Source organism: Strix uralensis, chromosome 10 (assembly GCF_047716275.1).
Source record: "Strix uralensis isolate ZFMK-TIS-50842 chromosome 10, bStrUra1, whole genome shotgun sequence".
Taxonomy (NCBI): Eukaryota; Metazoa; Chordata; class Aves; order Strigiformes; family Strigidae; genus Strix; species Strix uralensis.
In genome coordinates, this window is record NC_133981.1 from 25,099,591 (window position 1) to 25,124,057 (window position 24,467).

The window sequence follows — 24,467 nt, forward strand, 5'->3', positions numbered from 1 at the left end:
TAGGAGTTGGCAGACACGGGCAGCAATGAAAAGCCTTTATCCCGCAAAGCTTCCCAACGGCCAGCGGAGAGCCAGCCCGGGCGGCCACCGCGGGCCACCAGGGCGAGGGGGTACACGGGGGCACCCAGCGACGCCGCAGCTGCGGAGGCACAAACTCCTCATTCACCGGCATGCCAGTCGGGAAGAGCCTGCGGGGCTGAGGGGCAGAGACGGTGCCACAGTGCTCAGGAGGAGCTGCAGCCTTTTGGAGGGCTCAGATGTAAATAGAACATAGAGCCCAGGCCAGCAGTGGCTCAGCTCAGGGCCCAGACTGGTTCAGGCAGAGATCAGGTATCAGGGGAGATGCCCATTTCTTCCATTTTGGCATCAGTCTGGCCAGGTCAGCAGAGGCACCTCCCCGCGCCACGCTGCCATTCCCTGGTGACAAGGCAAGAGAGGTGTCAGGCTGTATTTTCGGGCAGCGAGAGCTCTGCCAGAGCAGATGCACAGACATGCCTCAGGTGTAGGGTTGCCAGATCCCTGCCAAGATCCAGTAGCTCATAGCCCCTCAGGAGCCCATTACAAATGTCATCTAATTTGGAGCAAGCTTAATGCTCTTCCAGAAAGAGGTCCAGGAAAATTTAATTCTTGTTCAAACAGATTTTGCTGCAGCGGTAATGCCTGTTTTACATCTGTGTTAGAACAATAAACCGGACTACTCCCAGTTTAGGCTGGCATAGGACATCCCAGAGCCTACTGCAGTTTAACTCAATCCAGCTTTATTTTTAAAAGTTCAATGAAAAGTAGTAATTTCTATGCATAGACAAGGCCTTAAGCCAAGGGTGAACCTCCTCCCCCTCCACTTCTTACCCGTGCTTGGCAGTATCTGGCATTTCTGATGGCCTCAGGCCTGAAAGATGATGCTATTGCCCAGCTGGCTGAGCCCTGTGAACATACTAGGGACCTGGGAGGGAAGAAAGAGGCTCTTCAGAAAGGAGGCTGGGAGCTGGAGAAGAAAATAGTCAGGAAAGGACTGATTAGGTGAGGAACCATGAGAACTGTTAGTGTCAAGGGAGAGAGCAAATCTTCTAAGGAGGCAGCAAAGAGCATGTGTCCACAGGAAAAGATAAGACAGTCAAGACAATGGCACAGGGTGACAGCAGCAGCAGGGAGATTCAGGGAACCTGCACAGCAGAAACTGCAATGAAGTTCAGGAGGAAACCGAGGAAGAGGAACAAAACCAAGGGCAGGAAGAAGTAGGAGTGGGAAGACAGGAGCCCGTAGCTGCTCATCCACATGGCCCTTCAGATATGAATGGGCAGCCAACTGTCCTCATCCCCTTTGTTTGGTAACTGCTTCCAACTTCTGAGCCTAAGGCTAAAGTTTGTCTCCCATGCTGGTCTCCAAGATGAAAAAGCATGGCCTCCAACAGAGCTGTGTGAGAGTCCTTAAAAATATGACACATTAACCAAATCTAGCTAACCAGCAACTGTCAGAGACACAAGTCTATTCAAGAAATTATTTCAGTCTAAGTCTTTACATAGGACACAGAAATCATCCTAGTCAGGACAAGGAAAAGCGCTGTTTTAAACTTATCAGCATGTGGAAGCTACACTTTCTGTTCAGTTTTCACACATGCAGGCAGACCATTTCTGACCTTCTGTCAGCTGCACAGAAGCTACTGAACAGAAAGTGGATGGCCAAACTTCAGTTTCAGTAAGTAAGCACATACTAGTTTGAAATATTGTGAGTTGAGAACAATACCTGACTTGCATAATTGTGTCATTTGCCCAGGGCATTCTTCCCTAAACATTTAAGTTCCCTTCATCAACACCAAGTAGCCTGGCTTTGCACTTAAAAATGCCTTGGAAGTCACTTCAGAGTAGCAAACAGTAGTGGAATTTTGACTTGCTTGGTTTTTTTAATGAGGGATGCATTTTTGCAGTTATATATTCAGAGTGCTTGTGTAATATTATTTGACTGAATAAACCACTGCAAAGTACCACGTTCTTGGCGTACTCATAAAAAGTTCATTGCTCTGCCACTCTCCCCAGGACCAAATGTGAAGCAATTCCACATGCTCTGGTGTGATTGCAGGGATGCTGAAGTTACTGCCAACAGATGACTGAAAGCATCTAACTACATTTCAGATGTAATGTGCTAAGAGATACACGTTACATGTAGACAGAGAGAGGGCATAGAAGGAAACCAGACCCCAAATATGCAATACATATCTAATGCTGCCACACAGCAGGGACACAGCACCATGGAGTGTATGAAGCTACACCTCTGTGTTCAGCTTCACGGGTTGGTGTAGCACATCTGCATTCATGTTTGCCTGCTCGGGTCACAAAGAGGTAATTGATCAAAAGTACATTTTCCCAGATGTAGAAGAGTAAGCAGCAGACTGCAGTGAAGAGCAAAGGCAGGACTGAAGTTTTAAAGCTACATTCTTCAGCCTTCAGAATCAAACACATGGCTCTTCTTAACGGCACACTTAATAGCACACTACCCGCCCCACCATTTCCTTGGATGTTATTACACTCCTTTGCATTCACTGCCACTGCTGCCCTTGCTGTTCATTCTCAAACGAAACATCGGGTAAGTCTATAAAGGTCTAATGTCTAAAGCATGATTAATTCAAAACCAAACTACGATCCCAACACAGAACTGACAGAAGCAGAGCACCCCATCTTGCGCTCAGTGACATGCTGAAGCAGATCAGTTCTATTTAAGACTACAGGGAAGAATTGTCTCTCCAAGAGCTCATTTCACATTTAGAGCTGGAATTTGAGCAAGTTATTTGTTGCATTATAAACAGACACTGTTTTCAGGCACATGAAAGCCTCAAAGTTAAAGAAAAACTGAAGAAATGGAGTCAGAGGAATTCTCGCTGTCCCCACAGATGTTATTCAAATTCCTCAGATGTAACTTTTCCATTATTACAGCGGTTTTCTGCACTCCAAGAAGGAAGAGAAACATACACATTATCTACAGTCCTGAAATTTCAAGACTTTAGATCAGTAAGTCCAATGGGAAAACACTACAACTACGCTGTGTTGCAACACCATTTCCAAAGGCAGCATTAAGACGGATCTTAAAATACAAGAGGAAGAGTTAAACAATCCAAGCCTGTGCACTGGAAAGCATTCATGCGCACACAGACACCGAGTACTGGGCTGTTCTTGATAGCTCTGGCAATCTTTTACAAGTAAAAGCTAGCTTTAGAGCCTCATTGAAACAAGAGGCAATGGAACAAAACTCGTATCTGCATGTTCCACGTCTTGTGGAGGCTCTATTCCCTTGTACAGCAGTGTCCACTAAAGATTAAGACCACATTCTTCATACAAAGCCTAATACTATGTGCAGTAAGACAAAGCTAACACATGACTAACACAGCATGGTACTAGGCAGCAAATAGAGGAGCCCAGGGCAAGAGAAATACTTTCATCAAATTAATCACTTTCTATGGAGATGACCTTGCCACAGAGAACAATGATAGTGAGATGAGAAAATACATTCCTTGTGAAGCACACATAGAAATACAGTGTCAACCTTAATGCTACTTCAGGCCTATTGTGAGTAAGTACAGGACAGGCCTGTTGTGAAAATAAGGGCACACACAACCACACTGATCAAGAAGAGGCACAGTAGACCATGGGGTTGATAAACACGCCAAGGCCAGTTCTCACAATTCCCAGAGCCAAGAACCTTAAAAGCGAACAGATGCCTGGCAGGGGCAGCCCCGAAAGCCTCCCTGGATGAGCCAAATTCCAGGAGACGTTCCCCAGCTGCAGTCCCACACGCTGAGGAGCATGAAAGGAATGAATGCCTTACTATGCTCCCTGCAAACAGTAACAATGGGGAGGTCAGAGGGAACATCAGACCAATTTTGACGTTAACAGGCTTTGTGTCACGTTAAAAGAGTCCATTTGCTTCAGTCCGAGTAACTCATTTATATTTCAGGGCACTTGGCCACACAGGCTAGATTAGAACAACCAGCTACAAACCAGTATAGTAGCTAACGTAAATCCACACAGCTTTCCTTCTATGCAGATGTACCTGCAGATAGTGGAAGCTCTTGGTCACCACATTTCTTACTCCTGTTGTTTGGTTTCTACCTGTTTCTCAAGTCAAATGAGTAGGCAAGAAGGAATCTTTAGAGACATTTCTCTTACTTGTCTCCTTCCACAGAGAGGCTAAGACTAAGATGATTTATTAGTAAGTCCTTGGGTGGGTGGTGTCTAAAATATGAAACTGCCAGGAAAGCTATGCTCTCCCTACCCTAGCACATATCCATGAGAGACTGCAATACAGAACATTTTGACGGGAAAGTTTTCCTCCAGACTTCCAGGCCAGCTGATGTTCAAGTCCACTGTCCCAGCAGCCCTGATGCAAAGCCTACATCCCAGCCCTCAGAGGTTCTCCCATCTTCCTAAAAACCTCCCAAAATTCAGAAAGGATGAGTCACAAGCTAAGATACGTACTTCAAGCCTGATTCAAGTGGCCATGGAGAGCCCTACGTACAGTTCCCCTCTGATTCACCACTGCGCTTACCTCCACTGAGGACCCAGGAAGACAGGAAAGTATAATCAACCACAGCTCACTTGAGTCAAAATTAATCCTAGAATACAGGATTTTTCCCATCCCAGAACCCCACAAAAGTTAAAGGTGACCATAATTCATGCACATCATTCTAGGATTTAAATATCAGTTTGCAAGGACAGAGGGTAAAATGATGCAGAATAACATGCAGGGGTGAGATGAGGGCTCCAAAACTCCTGAACATGAGAGTGATTACTAGGATCACTGCAAAAACCTAAATGCGGGAACAAAACTATAAAGCCTGTAAAAGGCTCAGCACTGACTGAAGTGGACCATCTCTGCATTCCTTTCCTAAGAGGTAATGCTTCAAGTGTCACAGCAGTCAGCATTCCTTCAGCCCTCCTGAAATCCAGTCAAACAACTAACATATCTCACATGCTCCACTTGCTAAAATGTAGATCCTTCAATCCTTCAGGAACTATTCACTGCTTAAATATAGCTGGAGGGGAGGGAAATCATAAAAATGAGTTCAAACTTTAGAACTGTATCCCAAACTATGGGGCATATTATAAAGCACAGTATGTAAAAAACACATACATATATAAGCAGCAGGATAAGAGAATAACAGAATAGTTGAGATTGGAGGGGACTTCTGGAGATCACCTAGTCCAACTTCCCCAATTAAAGCAGGGCCATGTACAGCAGGTTGCTCAGGACATTGCCCAGTTGGGTTGTAAATGCCTCCAAAGATGAAGATTCCTTAACCCGTGGGCAAAGAATAGAAAATGAGAAAATAAGTTAAACATGGCACATTGTGTTTGTGGTTACTTATGTATGTGCTATGGTTCAGTCTTTAGTTTTTATGGACTGTTCTGTAGCAACACAAATACACTAGAGACTGGTGCTAAACTCCACAGCTGGATTTGTTCCAAGTGACTCAAATATGCTCTTAAAATATTTCTATGATTATTGAAGGATCTTAGAACAAGACTTCATTGTAACCAGTGGGGGAGGGGGGAAATGTTTTAAAACACCCCTGCTCCCCAAACACTGCTGTAATTTAGTCAGTTAAGTGCAAGCGGTCTCATTTCCCAGTGATTAGTTTGGACATTTTGGCTTCAGCCCACCTTTAAATAGCTTTCTGATTTGAACTCACAGTATAGAACATAGGCTGCAGTCATGCCAAAAAAAAAAAAAGTACTAATCACCCCTAAAATAAAAAACTTACAAAAATAGCTGGCTTATATTTTGCCTATTGTGTCTGAGTCAAATGTGGCTGCTAAAATGAAGCCACTGACAAAACTGCAGGTGGGAGCTACCAGATGTTATATTCACACCCTCAAACTGCACCCAGTCTGGTACCCACACATCTACGTTCTTACCAGCGGATGCTTCTAATCAGCATGTTCTGAGCCCTTTCCATCCATCCCAGCCTGAAACCATTGCGAGGCAAATCTCACTTACTCTCACACAGAAAGTACTGTCTCTCATCGCAGTTTTTAAGTCAGCTACGTGCTGTTGTATGGCACTTCTCAGTGGAATATCCGCTTTCGTGCTGCTCACCATCACAGCACCCAGCATGCTCACCCCAGATAAACCACCACTTGATCAAGACAAACAAGCACCAAGCTATTAACATGCAAATCTGCTGTAAGATCACCATCAGCTCTCCACCACTGACAAACTTATCTGTCTTGCAAAGATAAACTTCCATTTGAAGTTGGCGAGTATTTAGTGATAGTCACAAGAGAACGAGACAAATCTATTCTCTGGACATTACTTGTTCCAAGCAGAACAACATTCCTTCCTGCTAACTATGCTTTAGACAAAGTAGCCAGGGCCAAGGCCTATTAATTTTCTTTTTAAGCCAATTGTGCATATTCTTGTACACCTGGCATTGCTATAATATTAATACAGTGAATACAGAAGTTACCATGTAATGTTTATTATATAAATAAACCCATGCAAGACAAAACATGGCATACATGCACAACTAAAAGCAACAGTTACACATGGTAATTGCTAACATGTTAAGAAAAATGGCAGGCTTGTAACAGATTAGTAATGTTAAATTTCAAATAAAATACCTAATATTTTTTATTTTACTCCAAGCCTTCACTTTTGAAGACCTTTTGGTAAAAATTCTTCATGAACAGAAAAAGGGGAAGTTTTATAACCCTTACGTAAAGTACTCTGCTCTCCAACTGCAGGGATTTCACAATCAGCGATAGTAACAAAACAAAACCAAAGCCCTGTGTGTTTACAGAGGAACATATGACTGAAGACAGGAAGAAGGCTGGAGTTGGCTGATGTCTGTCAAATCAAGCAACTGCAGTTTCTCCCTGTTCCTGTGGGGAGCTTAAACAGACCTATGTACCACCCACCTAGTTGTCTAGCCCGTCCATCTTAGATTATCCCCAGCCTCAGAGATTCCCTTTCAAGTCCATGAAGACTGTGGCTCTTGAGTGCACAATAAATATGGGGAGAGGCAGGATGGTGAGAGAAACAGCATCCTCTGTTAAAAAAAAAAACTAAAAAAAAAAAATTTGTCATCTTTTCCATGTATTCCCTTTTATCTTCTGAACACAAAGGAATTTTAAGACCAAACTGAATTACCCAAAAGATGCATATTAATTTAGGAATTTGAATTCTGCAACTGTAATCAGAAGGGATCTGAACAAAAGGGCCAAACCTACATGCAATAGCAAGCACGGAATGACTAGGAGCCAGAAAAAGGGAGAGGCAGCTCTACAACTACCCAACTCATTTTGGGGAAAGATGCCTTAAAAAAGCCTTTCACAGATTCAGTGAAACTCTCCAGAAAAGTTTATTTGGAAAGCAGACACAACACCCTTTTCAAAACTTGAGGGGTGGGGGGGAGAAAGTGAAAGGTATCGGACAAGGCCTCAACATCCTCCACCAACACAGCTCCAGGAAGGAGGTTTCTGTTGAACACAGTTATGGGGAATGTTTTGATAATGCTCAGCATAAACAAGGATTTAAAGTTACAAGCTCAGGTGCTAGCTCATGTCTCAGTTTTGCTCTCATTTCCACTTCCCCCCACTCAACTGGCAGCTGCCGAGATTTACATAAGAGAACGATTTTCACATCCTTTCATTATATATATAAAAAAGTGAATGATCATAAGCATCTCTAAAAATACATTCTTAAAAAGAGAAGCAGACTGAGGATCTTTTCTTCTTGTGTTTAGCTGTTGCATGCAAGAAAGAAAGACTTGAGCTCTTTTAGTCTTCTCATACTGCTAGAATTTGCCAGACTTCTTTACACAGCAAGTAAGGAATAAAAATGCAAGTAGCTGCCTCCTGTTGCAAGATATTCAGAACACATCTATGCTTTCTTAACTTCCAGTGTAATACAGAAATCTGTGTTGTGTGTCATAGGGAAATTTGTGTTTACAATTAAAGTTTGATGTGTTCAAAGAGGTTTCTCGGTGCAGTTCACCAAGGTCACAATACATTAGCCAAGTCCACTCATTCTGTATTTCATTGCCTGTACTGTAGCGCAAATGTGAGAGAAAGTGCTGATCTCACAGACTGTATTTAAGGGACTTTTATCAAGAATCGCTTAAGTACATTAAGTTTTACTTGAAAATAGATTTTTGGAATTTCAGGATGTAGTTCCTTTCTCAACAAAGGTAATAAGAATTAGAAATTCAAGCCCTGAACAGAATTAAAGGAATTAATTTAAAATTAAACCCCAGCAGTAAAGCATAAAATCTAAAATCCCTTTCCTTCAATTTACTTTCTCACAAATTTAATGAGGGAAACATCCTTAATAGCCTCATTGACACAGTAAGGAAACGTGATGTTGTAAACTAAGGATGCAAGAGAACAGTTTAAAAACTATGATTGCTGCTTCAAAAAGCAAATGAGCTATTCCAATTCCATGAGGTTTTTGGCTGTTTCCGAAAGGAGAGAGTTCAGCATCCTTCCATTGGTTTAAGTTTATTTAAAACAGCTGTACTCAACAAAAACAGCCATTCCCATTTCCTGTCCATAAAACATTCCCAACCCATTTAAAATAAAGGAGGGAGAAAAAAAGAAAAAAAGAACAAAAATCTGGTCCTGCAACTGCAGAACAGAATCCATGTATTTACAAGGGTGTCTCACTGAACTTCCACGCTGCAACATGCCTGCTCTCCCACCAAACACTGAGGTACAGCTCCAAGGAAATGCTAGCACGTAAACTTTCCTGTTGTCAGGGAAGAAATGTCATTGCAGTCCTGCTCATTAGGTTTCAGGGTCCATCTGCATTCCCATTAAATCTCCCATTTTGTAAGTAATTAGAGCACAACATAGACCACTTTTATGCTCTTTTTAGAAAAGTTGCCACAAAGGGTCTTTGAACACACAAGCCTTAACTCACATTAAACTCAAAGCAGCTACAGAGTTAGGGGCATGATTTTGTGCATGCATTTGTTTATATTAGGGGCTTAGGAGTACAAGCATCTGTACAAAGTTAGATGCTCAGTTAACACTTCAGATGTACAAATACAAAACCATCTCACAAGTATTAGAGGTCTTAAATTATTTGGCATTTAAAACACAACTACTGGAGTCATGGTATTTGTCCTCTTCAGGAGAGGAGAAGAGGAAAATGCAGGGCCAGTTCAGGTACTTTCTAGCCTCTGTGGGTGCACAAAAGAAAGAAGTCAACCTAACTCTTAATTCAGCCCTCTTCTATCCTCACTTCAAAAAAACTGTAGGCATGACTTTTTTTTAAAGGCACAATTCCTGATATCTTGGCATTTAAGACTGGCAACACTGTCAATAAATAGGCAGTATGCAAAGCCAAGGTTTTGTCTATGAAAAACTGTATTTGAGGCTAGAGGGGCAGCTTCCTTACGTTTGTCTCCCCTGAACAGATTTGCTGCACAAGTAAGGGCACGGATCTCTGCATGTCCTGTGCTAGCCCAGCACATGGCAGAAAATAGGCCCTAATGTTTTCTTAAGTCCCTCTTGCTTCAATTAGTTTTTCTGGGAAGACTGTCATAACTCATCTATGAAACAAAGTTATATTGGGCTGGTCTCTGTTCCTACTCAAGTCCCAGAGGATCTCGTCACAACTGAATAATAAGATGTTAGAGCATCTTACCAATTAGAAAAAATAAATTGCAATTCTGCCCTCATCAGCTCTATGTAACCTTTGCAGTTGACGTAAGGGGACAGATAAATGCCTTCCTGCCCACCTGAAATGGTTTTGATGACAAAAAAAAAAAAAAGACCTAACACAAGCAGACTGAAAAATTCAGACATATTCGCCAAAATGAATGACAAAAATCAGAGAAGTTTGGATATAAAGTAAATTTCTTATTAAAGATACACAAGGAAAGAAATGGCAAGGCAAGACTGAAAAATAAGTCCAGTGTAATACTTGAAATTGCAATCTACTGTACCTATCTTCTCCTTCCCATCAGGAAAGAAAGGTCTCCACAAACACACAAGCAGTGCCTAATAAACCTGCCATAGCAAGGGGATTTTCCAACTTAACAAAATATTCTGGTTTTCATGCAGTTGAAGTTAACTCATTCACGCTACTTAAATGCAGATTTCATGTAGCTATACAGTATGCTAAAGATCCCACTCTCACATTAGGATTACTTGTTATGTGCACATAAGACAGATTTTTACATGACAGGATCTCACATCTCAAAAACCAACCAGCCATTCACATCTAAAAACAACCATCCATATTGTTATGAAAGACCAAAAAGCTGGCCGACAAGAGCTAGAGCAGTCGGATTTATTTAAGATCACATTATAATTGGGAGAAAAGAAAATCAGCGTATTTTTCTAGAGGACAAGGCCAGGACAAATCCTTCTTAAGGTACTAGCACTTCAGAGGGTGCACAAAGGTTTGCATTTTCTTACGTGTTTTGTCACACTAAATATGTCCCTGTTTTCAAAATGCAAATTCTTCTTTATAACCCTCTGCCTACCACCACAGCTGTAAGATAGGGGAGAATATCCCAGTACGGCTGAGTGACAGAATGAAAACCATTACCAAATGTGTAAAAAGCACTTTTGCAATGAGAAATGTCAGAGATTGAAGCCACGAAAGTTTGAGGAAAATGATACCTCTTGTCAAGCCTCACTGTTATTGACATTACAGCTGTTAAATTATGTACATTCATATAAAATTTGAAGGGGACAGAAGAAAATTTGAGCTGGAAATGAATCAATCAATCCCTGTTTGTCACTTCAAGAGAAATTATTTATGTGAAAAATGATTACCTGATTTTAACAGCTGAGAATATTTGATTTTAACCACTTCTTCGTTAAAAACAAACACTTTTTGAAAGCATCACCAAAAGGGAGCCAAGTGGAATTGCTTGCACAGCTGTTGAACACAGCGAACGAAGATACAAGTCAGACTGGAGCCTTTATTCACATAGATACAAGTCTCAGAAAGCTACTGGATTAAACTGTGCCAGAGAAAAGTTTAAATCAGGACCACTGCTGAAGGACTGCAGCTAAATCAGAGCACAAAATTTATTTAAGGAAGTATGTTTTGGCAAAATAATCTTTCTTCTTTTGATAGTATGTACCAAAGCTGAGGGCACATCTATGTGACACTGCTTTCTTCTGCTCGTTGCCTCTTGGGGACAGTCATATTCAGCCTACAATAGCCAATTCCTTTTTCAAAAGCCATATGCCCCCTCCAAATGACATCAGAGAAAACCACAAAATAATTATACACTGTCTGCTTGAAAATGCACTCTGTTTCCTTCCCAACATCATACTGTCAGAAAGTTTCATTCATGGCTACTGGCAGGGCACCCACTGCTGAGCTCTAGCAGGAGCTCGACGGCTGGGCTGGACTACAGACATGTCGTGATATTCAGCCAAACTGGGCATCACAACCAAATCTCTCCCTCAAAACACACACAGCCTTGCATGCAGAGAGTGCAAGAAAATCCCTTCTACTTCAGAGTCATCCGTTCACGCAACAGAACGAGCTCCAAACAAACATCATCCATTGATCATCTGAAAACAAAAAGGATTCTTACCTTGGAAAGAGACTAAAATCAGATGTAACAAACACTCTGTGCGTAGGAAGCAATGAAACTTGTTCTGTTTCGGCAGGTTAGATGGCAGTTCAAACGTCTCTCTAGTCTGTAGCAATACTGAAGAAATAAGCTTATTCATCCATTAGGTCAATACACTTTTCTGCCTTGGAGCCAGAGCTAAACTACAGGAACAGTTCTGTTCAGCACTGACAGGCAGCGCATGTGGAGAGACTTCCTGATGAATTTACCATAATACTGCCTCGTTGCCTTCAGCATTGCGCTCAGCAGCACTCCATAAGCTTGCCGAGATCCAGACTGCATGTTGGCAGCAATTAAGGGTGGAAACAAAAGATTTAAGGAGACAAAGGACTGCAGCATACCGCAAGAGGCCAGGCCATACAGCACGAGTGCAGCACGCTACCAGCCCTGCCATTTCCACAAGAGCTGTACAGGTCCCAGTGTGGCACGGCCCCTCCCTGACCCAAGTGCCAAACGTGGCCACAGGACTGCAGAGAAACCATATCCATACCCACACCGCGCTTCAGCTATGTTTGGGTCAAACATTCCCAGTTAGGCCCACGTCCAGGCACACGGACCCCAGAGGCAAGCAATTTTCTGTGTAAAAGACCCTCTAGACACTAGGTGGGTCCCGGTTTCCTCAGAGCCCCAGTGGCAAACCCATCTGTTTTATGGGCAATCAGACCACAGCTCTCAGCAAACTCTTCAGGTAGGTCCCATCTACTCGCTCCGAAGTGACGCCTGCGTGGGGCAAACCTGACACGTGTCAGGATGTGGAGGCAGACTCCACTGCCTGGTGTGTATTTCAGCCAGAGTAGGGAAAACGGCTGGAGAGAGAGGAGGAGAAGGAAAGCAGGAGGTGGAAAGAAGGAAGACAAGAACTGGAGGAAGGCGAAACTAAGAAAAAAGTCACACTTAATACTTCAGCTCTTCTCTGAAATGGAGGCTCCTGCATTCATTTGGATGGCAAAGTTTATTTATGTCACTTCCCTCTGTTAAGGTTTTGTAGTTCATATTTCAAACCCACGTTATACTCCTCTGTTGCTGGGTTACCAGATCTGAACAAACAATTCTCCGCAGTCTGCCAAAAGCAGAGAAAGAAAACAAATGAATGCCTGGAGGATGCATCACCCTCTGGAAGTCATCTTATGGCCCCACGCTGCTACAGATTAGTCACAACCTCACATACAGTAGAGCAAAAAGGAAATGGTGAATCCATTAACTCCGGGGCAGCGCACAGACCTGAGATCTGCTATTCCCACCCACTCACCCCCCTCCCAGGGAAACCAGGCAATTTTCCAAATCATTAGAATTTTCTTTCGGATTAGAAGAAAAATGGTCCTAAATTCAAAGGGATAAATTGGTATTAACACCCCTGAAACTAGCAAGTTTGTTCCAACAGATGTGGAAATGGCAAGTGAGAATTATGATTTCAAATTAGCAAACTGTGGGTATCACTGTAGCAGAGCTGCACAAAAACCCCCACATGACAAAACATTGATGACTGCAGGTTTGAGACTTTCAGTTTGCAGGCAGGATGTCTGCCACGTCAGGGGCTGCACAGACTTCCGCTTCAGGGATGCAGGAACACACAGCCGTCACCCACGCCGTGGTGCCCATCCAGGTTCACTCCAGGTTCGCTCAAGCCCTCAGCAGCACCGCTTTGAAGAAATCTTCCCCTGCAGCACCTGCAGAGAGAGGCTGCCAGTGTGCAGTAGCTGATCTGGTGTTCCTCCTGCCGAGACTGCCTATCCGCTGCTGCTGAGCCCATTGCTGTGTTGTCTGAACACCCAAGCAGCCTTCCATCCCACACGCGGAGCCTCGGCTCTCAAGTGCCCTCATGCAGGGCTGTGTGCTGAAGGATGCCAAATGCAAGTCTCCAATAGGAGCAGTTTGTTTGGCCAAAGACAAAAAGCATCACAAGAGAGACTACATCCCAGTACAGACCCTACCGTAACTGCCAGCCTGACAACAGTGCTGTTGCCATCACAGCATCCCCAAGACTGCTGATCCCCAGTCACCAGACAGGATGGACCCACGCATGCTGCTCAGGCTACGGTTTGTGCTCTTCAGGTAGAAGTTTCACCATCAAGCTCAGCTTAAGATGTTCCTCTCATCACCTATTTGGTGCTGCTACAATACATTCTTAGTGAGGTAGTACGTGCACAACCACGTGTCTGCACCCAAACTGGGCAACTGACCTAATTCAAAAAGAAATTTGCTAACAAAAAAAGAAAAAAGAGAGGAAAATTTGGCTCGGTTCCACAGTGCAGTTCACTGTATCCACTCCACCCAGGACAGCACACACCCAGTGCCTCCACACTTCCAGGGGAAAAATATGTAGTAAATGGCACTACTGATGTCAAATTTTTGTTTTATGAAACCTTGGGTTTAATCTAATGTAGAAAATTAGAAACAAATTATCTAACGTTTGCTGGAGGGTCAGGGACAGCCCTCATTCTGCGGCTCTCTCAGCTGAGACTACAGCAGTTTAGGAAGAACCACTACTCTGGAAACATGAGGGGTTTTTTAGTAATTTAATTCCACATGAAGGTCCTTACTATAAACCCAAATGTTTATGGATGTTATATTACCTAAGGTACAGTGAATTTTATCAGAAAAAGCCCAAGAAGAAAATTCAGCAATTTCACAAGAAAATAATCTGAAATCACCACCTTAAGAGTATTATTTCTGATTTTTAAGAAAGGCAGTTCAAGAAACACTGGCAAAAGAAAATGAAGTCAGCAACATGAAGCCTTACAGGTTACTATTTCTAGTACAGCAGGAAAAACCGGAATGTTTAACTTTTCAGACTTTGTTTTTTCCAAAATAAGGATATGTAAGAAAAGTAGCTTTTCCAAAACACAGTACTAAGTGTCTATACCACTGCAGACATCAGATTAAAATAACAGGTGGCTCTATTCTTAACATAAACCAACTATGATTTATCAAAATATAAGAAGCTTAGTTTACACAGTAATATTTTTCTTACCCCAGCCACAGTTTTCAGTCTGATTTTACACTGGAGACAGCAATTCTGTTCTCTTCTTACATTTCAAGTGTGGCAGGTGCTAGAGTCCAAGTAACAATCACCATTAAATCCACGAGACAGGTTCACAATTAGTATGTGCGAAACTGGTATCAGCTCCCCAACATCAATTTGTAGTTGTACTTTTCTTATTTTGGATTTACACATGTATAACCCAAAATAAATTTCGCCTGAGCTGGTCTATTTAAAAAAACATTTCCTTTATTTTATGCACTATACCCTTTGGTTTTAACAGCGCTGTAAAGGTAGAGGTAATCTCAAATGTCATCAAGATCCTTCCCTTTCTGCAGGAACCAATATTACACCTGAATATTAGGAGGAGGCTACGGAGGTGCACCCAAGGCCTTAGAGGTATTAGTACTGAACATCATTATTTACCATGATTAAATGGAAAGACTTGGTCAAATCCAGCACTGAACTACGAGCACAGAAGATTTAATCCCAGTCTACCACTGGCTTCTTAGGTGACTTTAGCCCAGCCAATTCTTCTCTCTTTGCCCTTATATTCCTACACACAAAATAAGCACAGCAGTACAGGAGCACAACTGGTAAAATGCTATAAAAGTAGATAAATCCAGTGAGGAAAATGACTAACCAGTTTATATTTCTGTCTATAAGGTATACAGCAATATATAAGGTATATAAGAAAGGGAACGATTTCTCCTTCACTTTTGAAGGTGCACAGTTAAAACATTAAACCAGTCTGGATGAAGTATCATGTATCCAATTAACTGTTACATATATAAGTGAATTAAGCAAAGCAAAACTTCCATCAGTGATCACAGATACTGCACACTCCACCTGAGCAGTACGTTCAAATAAACAGCACAAATATTACAGTCCAGGACATACCACCTCAGTTGCACAGTGCACCCCACTTTAGCTTAATGGGAAATAAAGCAGCAAGGTGTTATCTGAGTGTTTCTTTCAAATCAGCTTCCAAGTCTACCCAGGAATCCTCTACAGAGAATTCATGCCATGTCATAGTCAATATGCGATCCTTAAAGGCAAAAAACAGAAACAGGAGCCACTGTCACCCTACAAAGAAGTGAAGTCATGTGCAAATCATTGCCACTCTTCCTTGTAAGCTTCCCCCCCTCCCCATCTTAAAAAACACATACAAACCATATACATCACATTAACTGTGATGTATTGACACACACTTTGACTTTAAGGACACCCACAGTCTACTTGCATTCTTTTACATTATTACAGAAATAAATAATTCATATTGTAACACCCATGTTTTCTGAGGGATTTAAATGTAAGTCTACCACCACCTAATATAATATAATAATATAACATAACCACCTAATCAGAAGGGAGCTTTGGACAGCAGCCAGTTTCATAACTGAGCTAACAGTTAGTTATAAATTTAACTGACATCTCAAAAGCAACTCAGAAATACTGAGTGAAGCAGATAACCCCTTTCCCAAGCTAACCTTCCATGCCATATTGCCCTACAAATCATCAGGAATGCCAATAACTGAATCCCCAGACAATCACTTTTGTGAGCTAGAGCACACAAAGAGCTGATCCTACATATCTTCCCCATAAGTACAGAAATCCCAGCTCAGGCAGGTAGGCAGCCCTATAATTTTTACAATTAGCGCCACTGCAGACAAAGGCTTGCAGGATGACTTACTGGTTGAACACAGCCTAACAGAAGCAACTCGTTATTACTTCATCTCCTAGAGGGGAAAAAAACAATTAAAATTATATGTATACAATGTGGTGTAGTATTTCACTACAAGAAAGCCAGTATCTTATTTCTCTGAAATGGGAAAAAATGTGTTATTTATCTATAATGTTTAATAGAAGTTCGGAATAAAATCCCCGTTACAAAAGCAAAGGTGGGACTCAAGATAACCAATAAGTTTACCTGGGGAGACACTTTGTATTTAAATTTAGTTCTCTCAAATGAAAATGGTAGACGAAATGCAGCACGATTTACCATAAAAGATATGAGATCAAGTCAGCACACAGGCAGGTAAAAGGACAAACTCAGGGAAGAGTCGACAATTTATCAAGGATCCTGACTAAGGAGAGGCTGGTGTGGAACCTCAGTGCAAGGACAGGACAGCTCTCCAGCTTCACCAGGAAGACATGAATTGCAAATATTGGGTGTACACAGACATTTTTATAAAATGAGGTACAGCTCTGAGGATGCCATCTGCACTTACCAAAGGGATAAAACTGTGGAGGTTAAGGCTATGAAATTCTGCCACAATCAGGGACGGGGAGGAAGGTAGGAGAACTTGGTCAGAAAGCTATGAAAGATCTGATGACTGTAGCAGAAAAGCTTGTACTTTCAACAAACTATATCACAAAGTTCCCACGCTCAGAGCCCATTTACTTATGGTATGAACAGGGCCATGATACGGGGTGCTTCATAACATTAAACAAATTAAAGTATATCCAAATCTACAGCACTCAGCAGGACAGGAAAGAAACTTTGCTGTGTGCCTGCAGAGCACTCAGCATAACATGGCCTTGTGCTACTGAGGTCTCCAGATGGAGAGGAACAAACCAAGATCTATAGAGACTGGAATTGCTGTATGTTTAAAAGGCTCCATGAAGTCACAATTAAGAAGGAAGAGATGGAAAGCGCTCCTGTTCTAGTCAGACATGCCACCATCAATCCCCTTGCCTTCCCCAAGAACAACCTCAGGTAACCCAAGGTGGAGACCCTTTAAATTGGAGCTTGACATGTGGCAAGTCTTGTATGCAACGCTCCTCTAGTTGTGCCTGGGAAAAGCAAGAAGTTGCATGAACTGCAAAGAAGATAAACTCCTCCTCTGAGAGCATGCTTCATGCATCTGCTAAAGGTTTACACGATCTAATGCAGACCAGATTCCTCCACAGCATCACAAGAAAGCTAGAGGAGCAATGTTTCTTCCCTGTGTAGGCTAACTAGCAGACTCCTCAAGCTGTTCCCAGAATTGTTTGCCTCCCAGGTTCTGACTTAATTACAACAGGACATGCACACACAAAGCAAATCCTTTAGAATGTTAAAAGCAAGGAGGAGTGAATCAGCAATGCTGATCCTGCCATTTCCATTTTTTAAAAATCTCTTCTACAAGATTCTGAAGTGCTGCAGCCCTAAAAGAATCTTCAAGCCTGTTTTCAAGCCTTTTTCCATCTGAAAGCCAAAACCTGTAGTGCCCAAGTGTGCACAGCACAGCCCGGTGAATAAAGCACTACCTGTGACTGAGGCAACTTGGCTTCCATTTGTAGGTCAGGCGCTGGCTTGTTCAATGGGGTTGGGCCAGTCGCTTCACCTCTCCATGCCATGTTTCCCATTCCACCTACCAAACAGGTTTACTGACTTTGCTTTCCCCTTAGCACAACTCTGCCGCTCTCACCTTCTTTTCAAGACTGACTCTACACTTGACTTTCAGATCTCTCCTACTGTATACTGCTGTAACCACGTTGGTCTCAGCTGGCTTTAGTTATAGCGGTACATCAGTTCAGCTTGCATATTTAGTTAACAAATTTATAGCCGTGTAATTCAAAGTAATTAACCTCTTTTACTTATGCTTGTTTAACATAATAAAAGCAGAATAAAGCTTTATTTACAAGACCAAAACACACACAGGATGCAGGAAGTGATGGCGCTCACAGATTCAGCTGAATTTGTATCAGTCCATTTACAAGTATTCACTTTCCCTTTTAAAGAGAGTCTTTTGATGTTACTTCAAATCCATTTCCAACTGAATAAGCTAAACCAAAGACCCATGGGATAGCGTTTGAACTGGTCAAATAAATCCACATATATTCATCTCTTCGGCTGTATCAGATCTTTTGCAACCAAGGCAAGGCCTGAATCAGTTGAAAAGCAGCACAGGGTTTGCCTGCACTGGAAACACTCACCAAAATAACCAAGGGTACAGGCAGACAAACAAGTTCCCATGGGCCATACTATGTAGTAGACTGGCAGGGGATCAGCTATGCTCTCATAAGGAGAGCTAATCATGTGTCTACATATTCCATCACGTCAGTGCCACTCTGCACAGACTCTTCCTGAAGCAGCGCTTTTCTCATGTTCTAGACCAGGAGATCTTGCACGAGTAAAACTTATGTGCCAGTTGACCTAAGAAAACAGCATTTCTTCTGACAAACTCCACTGTAGATATTAGATCTGAAGCTTCCTTTTAAAAAGAAAAAAAAAGCCAACAACAGGGAACTGCACCGAAACAAAGCTGTGTGGACTAAAGCCTGCTCTAGTATTTTCGTGGTGGTCCACATTAAGGAAGTCATTAACACCAGCCTAAGATTTCTCCCCCCACACAAAAGCAGGCATGTGACAGCCGCCCAAGTCGCCCCCCCTGCCCCCATCAGAACCCTGATCCCCAGCCTCTGTCCTCGCCATGCACCGCCCGCTCGGGTCCCCTCTCCGACGAGAAGCAAGGTGACAGCAGTGAGCGGAGCCAGCCCCGGGAGGCTGAGCCGCACCGGCTCACCGAGGGCAGCCAAGAGGCTCCTCTCCTTGCCGCAGCCCTGAGGCCGACCTGCTACCAGAGCCTGAGGCAAAACAGGACGGGAAGAGAAAGAAAAGCATTTACTCGCTTCCCTCCCACATCCCCCTGGCACAGGACTGGGGTTAGGAGCAGAAAAGCCTTTTTTTTTTTTTTCCTTCTTTCCTGGTCTGAAAGGCAATCGTCTCCAAGAGCTGTCATTTTGCAGAACGAAGGGTTTAACGGCGCAGCTCGGAGCCAGACTGAGGCCTGGTCGCCTTCCTCCGAACTCTGCCGGGGGGAAGCAGACCCTCCGACCACCCCACGGCACCCCGTGCCCCCTCAGCCCGCCACGCCCGGCTCCACAGAGGCCATCTGCCCCTCTGCCCCCTTCCCCAAACCGCCTTCCCCCGCAGCGGCCGAGCTCGGGCCCGGGCTGGGGCCGCCCCGCAGGGCAGACACCTGCCGCCAGGCCCCCGCCGCCGCCTCACCTCCTTCAGCTGCTCCATCTCGGTGCGGATGGTCTCGTACTCCAGCTCCAGCTCCTCGTACTGCTGCTTCAGCTGCTGCTTCTCCTCCAGCACGGCCAGCCCGTACTCCGCCGCCTGGATCTTCTCCCGGGTGGTCTCGCCCAGCTCCTGGAAGAGCCGCTTGATCTCGCTCCGCAGCCACTCGGGCTCCGACTCCATCACCAGCCTGGCGTACTCCTCCTCCTCCATGGCCAGCGACATGTCGGCGGCGGCGGGGGCGGCCGCCGGCTCCCAGCCGGCGAGGCGGGGGGCGAAGGGGCGGACGCGCAGCCCGTCTGCCGCTCCTAACAGCGCCGCAGCCCGCGGCCGGCCATGGCAGAGCCTGCCCGGGCTGCCATCAACGGGCGAGGCGCCCGCTGCGCCGCGGATTCCCTCACGCCGCCGCCGCCGCCGCCGCTGCGAAACTCACCCCGAGCGCCGACCGCAGTGAAATCATTCAAAAGGAACGGGCCGGCCCGGCGCCCCGCGGCACGCTGGGGCCGGTAGTCCCCGCCCGCCGCCCGCCCGCGGGCCGCCCCGCCCGCTGGACTACAACTCCCAGCATGCACCGCGAGAGGCGGCGGCGCCGGCGGCGGGGGCCAGAGAGCGGCCCCTGGCGGGCGCCGGCGGCCGTGGGCGGGGGGCGGTGGCGGGAGCGCGGCCGCCCGGCGGGGGGGGGGCCGGTGCGGCTTGTGGCGGCCTGGCCTGCCAGCCCGCGCCCGCGAATCCTCCCGAGGCAGCCCAGGCACCGCGCACACACCGCCGGCGGCTCGCTCCCCGCGACCGAGCGCTGTCAGGGCCGGTGGGAGTCAGGAGGCGTCAGCAATAGCGTGGCCAGCAGGGACAGGGAAGGGATCTTGCCCCTGGGCTCGGCACTGGGGAGGCCGCCCCTCGATGAGTGGGTTCAGTTTTGGGCCCCTCACTCCAAAAAGGCCATTGAATGACTCGAGCGTGTCCAGAGAAGGGCAACGGAGCTGGTGCAGGGTCTGGAGCACAGGTGTGATGGGGAGCGGCTGGGGGAACTGGGGGGGTTTAGTCTGGAGAAGAGGAGGCTGAGGGGAGACCTCCTGGCCCTCTACAACTCCCTGAAAAGAGGGTGCAGAGAGGGGGGGGATGAGTCTCTTGAGCCAAGGAACCAGCGCCAGGCCAAGAGGGAATGGCCTCAAGCTGCGCCAGGGCAGGGTCAGACTGGCTCTTCGGAAGGATTTCTTTACAGAAGGGCTTGTTGGGCGTTGGAATGGGCTGCCCAGGGCAGGGGGGGAGTCCCCATCCCTGGAGGTGTTCAAGAGTCAGGTTGACCCAGCGCTGAGGGATCTGGTGTAGTTGGGATCTGTCAGTGCTAGGTTAACAGTTGGACTGGATGATCTTCAAGGTCTTTTCCAACCTAGATGATTCTGTGATTCTGTGGAAGCGGTGGGGCAGGGAAGGGTCAGCGCTGTGCGAGCGTAGCCTAACACCCCACGTGGGGCGGAGGCACGGGCACGGCGGGATGGCTCCCCTGGGCAGGACGGAGGGTCGCGTAGGCCACACCAGCGCGGAGAGAGCGAAAGGTTAAAATGAGAAGCCCTCGTGTCAGCCCCCGAGTCCGCACGCAGGAGCTGCCGCTATCCCATTCATTTCCCATGTTTCCCATCTCTGGTGCAGTTCCTGCTCCAAGTACTTCTCCATCCACCAACATGGAACAAAACCCGTGTTCCCCAGCATCACCCTGAAGATAACCACACCTGTGGGACAGGGTGCTCACGTACCGCCAGACCACCCGATAGGAGCAGGGCAATGTTGCAGCAAGTTCAGCTGGCACGGACAGTCGTGAGACAGTAATACCTGGGCAACCTCACTACGCTGCTTGGAAAAGGACTTGCCAATCTGGTAGGAAAATGCGATCAGCTGTTGCTACAGATTACACCATCGGGCAACTATGGTGGCAAAGGCACAGAAATTGGGATACTCATTTCTCCACACAGATAGAATTAATTTCTAAAATATAGTGGAGGCTGAACAGAGCCACATGCCTCTCTTAGTTGGACCATTGTAATTCCTAAGGAACTCCATAAAGCGGCGCGAATGTGCCCCTGCTCTACACCCGTGCAGAAGAGATGACTGCTTTACCTCCCCACCAGCCGCAGAGCTCACCTGGCTTCCCTGCTGCTTCACCCTCCTTCAGTGCAGCAAATGCAGCTCGGAGTTTCTTCCAGCGTCAAAAATAGTTGGTAATGAACTGGTAAGCAAATGCCAAACATAATAAAAACAATTACACATTTCAGCACTCCGCAAGGTCTAGAACATAAATAAACATATTTGGTCACAGTTGCAGGGTTTTTTCAAGCTACTTTCAAATTTTGCCTGTGTTCATCACGCTCTGTCCTGGTGCATATAAACCCTTATCCCTTTAACAAACTGTATAATGGCTGAATACTGCCTCTTAGTCATGAAACTGCTTCGGCAAAATTTTCTTCAGGGCCCTGACACTGCCTGGAGCTCCCTGTGCCTCACGTGCAGGGATGTTCTTGTCCCATGAGCACTGATGTGACACTCAAACGGTCACCTGGATCTAAGAAGTAGCAAGTTGATATCCTCAGCCTATAGTGTGTATGTGAAATTCCTTCAGCTTTTTATTTTCAGAATTCCTCAAGGAAGTCTTTTTTGTTAACAGCGAATAAGTATCTGGCCTAAGCCAGAAAAATACTCACATACCCACTCTGTAATCAATAAGTTGGGACTGGTACAGTGTCAGGTTTTTACGTTTCTCTGAAGCCATGTCAGCTGCATGTGCCAAAGCTCATTTAAAATCCGCATCTGTTACTTTTAGGCACTACCTGGGGCTGCCTGTGATCTTACATCGTTTTCAACTGGTGCAAAACACACCATACGGCTGCAGAACTGTAAAACCTCCAGGCAGCCCCATTTCATGTGAAACTGTTGAAATATGTTTCTCCTCCACTACCCCCTAAGAGAACTGGTAAGCTGGCAGCAAAGGACATGGAGGAGAGCATCTGGGCCTCACAGTAGCCCAGCCATGGACTGTTAGAGGAGAGGCTGGTGGACACAACTGCTGCGTTGGCTTTCCCTTCTCATTTCTAACTTCTACCTGAAACCTGAAATTTCAGCTTTTTTTTTATAACGAATGCCCTGTGTTGGCAAATTCTAATGTTACACCCCAAAGGGCTCATTAAAATCCAGGTTGTTACTTCATCACGAATTGTGCAGATTTGGATTTGGATAATGAGAGGTGCCTCTGACAGGTGTCCTCAGTGGGAGAAGGTGCATCTGATGAAGGACAGAGTAGAGAGATAGGCAAAGTGTCACTAAGGGTCACTTAAAGTCAGTAATATTTCCTCAGAGTTACTTTTAATCTCTCAACTCCTCATCCCTGGGAGCTAACATGCCTCAGCCAACATGCTAGGAAGGCAGAAAAATATAAATGAGGTGTAAATTAACAAAATTCTCTTATTCCAACTCAAACCATACTACAGCTCTGTGGTAGGATTCTTGCACCAGCTAAGAATGCCTTGAAACCCGCCAGGGAGGTGAGTGATGTGGGGGCAGCCCTGGGCCTGGCAGGAGACCTTCGTTGGACCTCACTCTCTCAAGTCCTGCTCCAGGCATGCTCAGCTGAGGTGGCAGAGCTGGCTCCTGCTCCTGGTCTGCTCAAGCTCTGGTGACCTTCAGAACAGTGGATTTGTTGTTCGTCCCCATGGATTTGTTGAGAAATGCCCACATTAAAATGGCAGTACCTTCAACTCACCATTTTCAAATAAAATTAATGTGAAAACAAAGTTTAATTTTATTTCATAGAATCATAGAATGGTTTCGGTTGGAAGGAACCTTAAAGATCACCAGGTTCCCACCCCCCTGCCCCGGGCAGGAACACCTTCCACTAGCCCAGGTTGCCCAAAGCCCCATCCAACCTGGCCTTGAACCCTTCCAGGGAGGGGGCAGCCACAGCTTCTCTGGGCAACCTGTGCCAGGGCCTCACCACCCTCACAGGGAAGAATTTCTTCCTTACATCTGATCTAAATCTGTCCTCTGTCAGTTTAAAACTGTTACCCTTTGTCCTATCCCTACCCCCTGATCAAGAGTCCCTCCCCATCTTTCCTGCAGCCCCTTTAAGTACTGGAAGGCTGCTCTAAGGTCTCCCTGGAGCCTTCTCTTCTCCAGCTGAACCCCCCCAACTCTCTCAGCCTGTCCTCACAAGGGAGGTGCTCCAGCCCCCTGAGCATCTTCGTGGCCTCCTCTGGACCCACTTGAGCAGGTCCGTGTCCTTCTGATGTTGGTGCCCCCAGAGCTGGACCCAGCACTGCAGGGGGGTCTCAGGAGAGCGGAGCAGAGGGGGAGAACCCCCCCCTCGCCCTGCTGCCCACACTGCTCTGGGTGCAGCCCAGCACATGGGTGGCTTTCTGGGCTGCGAGTGCACGTTGCTGGTTCATAGACAGTTTTCCATCCACTGCTGCTCCCAACTCCTTCTCCACAGGGCTGTTCCCAATCCACTCATTGTCCAGCCTGCATTTGTGCTTGGGATTGCCCCGACCCATGTGCAGGACACATTTCCACAAAGCTGAATTCTCATGTAAATTCACTCTCTTGCACTGGATTTATTCTGTTGTACCACCACAACACCACAACTGCCACCTAGGTGCAACCTAGAATGTTTTTAGGGGGTTTAAACATCTGGATTATTTTTTAAACCCAAGCGAGGAAAATAAAAACTTTGTCTCTCAGATTCTCCTCCACACTATGTTTTTAAGTATTAGGATTTCTTCTCAAATCTGTTGCCTTTTCTGTTTTTCTTTTTTCTATCCCTGCTAGGTAGCATTGCTAATCCCACCCATTCACAACTGATTCATCAATAAGGTATTTTTCTTTTCTTTCGCCTCATACTT

General features: G+C 45.4%; 1 protein-coding gene across 5 annotated transcripts in view; it reads right to left on the reverse strand.

Moving 5' to 3' along the window:
• The window catches only part of BICD2 (BICD cargo adaptor 2), a 96,545-nt gene extending 76,528 nt beyond the window's left edge, over positions 1 to 20,017 (reverse strand). For all 5 annotated transcript variants that reach the window (XM_074879862.1, XM_074879861.1, XM_074879860.1 and 2 more), the window contains exon 1: positions 19,570 to 20,017. In XM_074879862.1, coding sequence (XP_074735963.1) covers positions 19,570 to 19,809 — 240 coding nt within the window. In that variant the 5' untranslated portion in view covers positions 19,810 to 20,017. The remainder of the gene's footprint in view (positions 1 to 19,569) is intronic.
• Between the last annotated feature and the right edge of the window lie 4,450 nt (positions 20,018 to 24,467).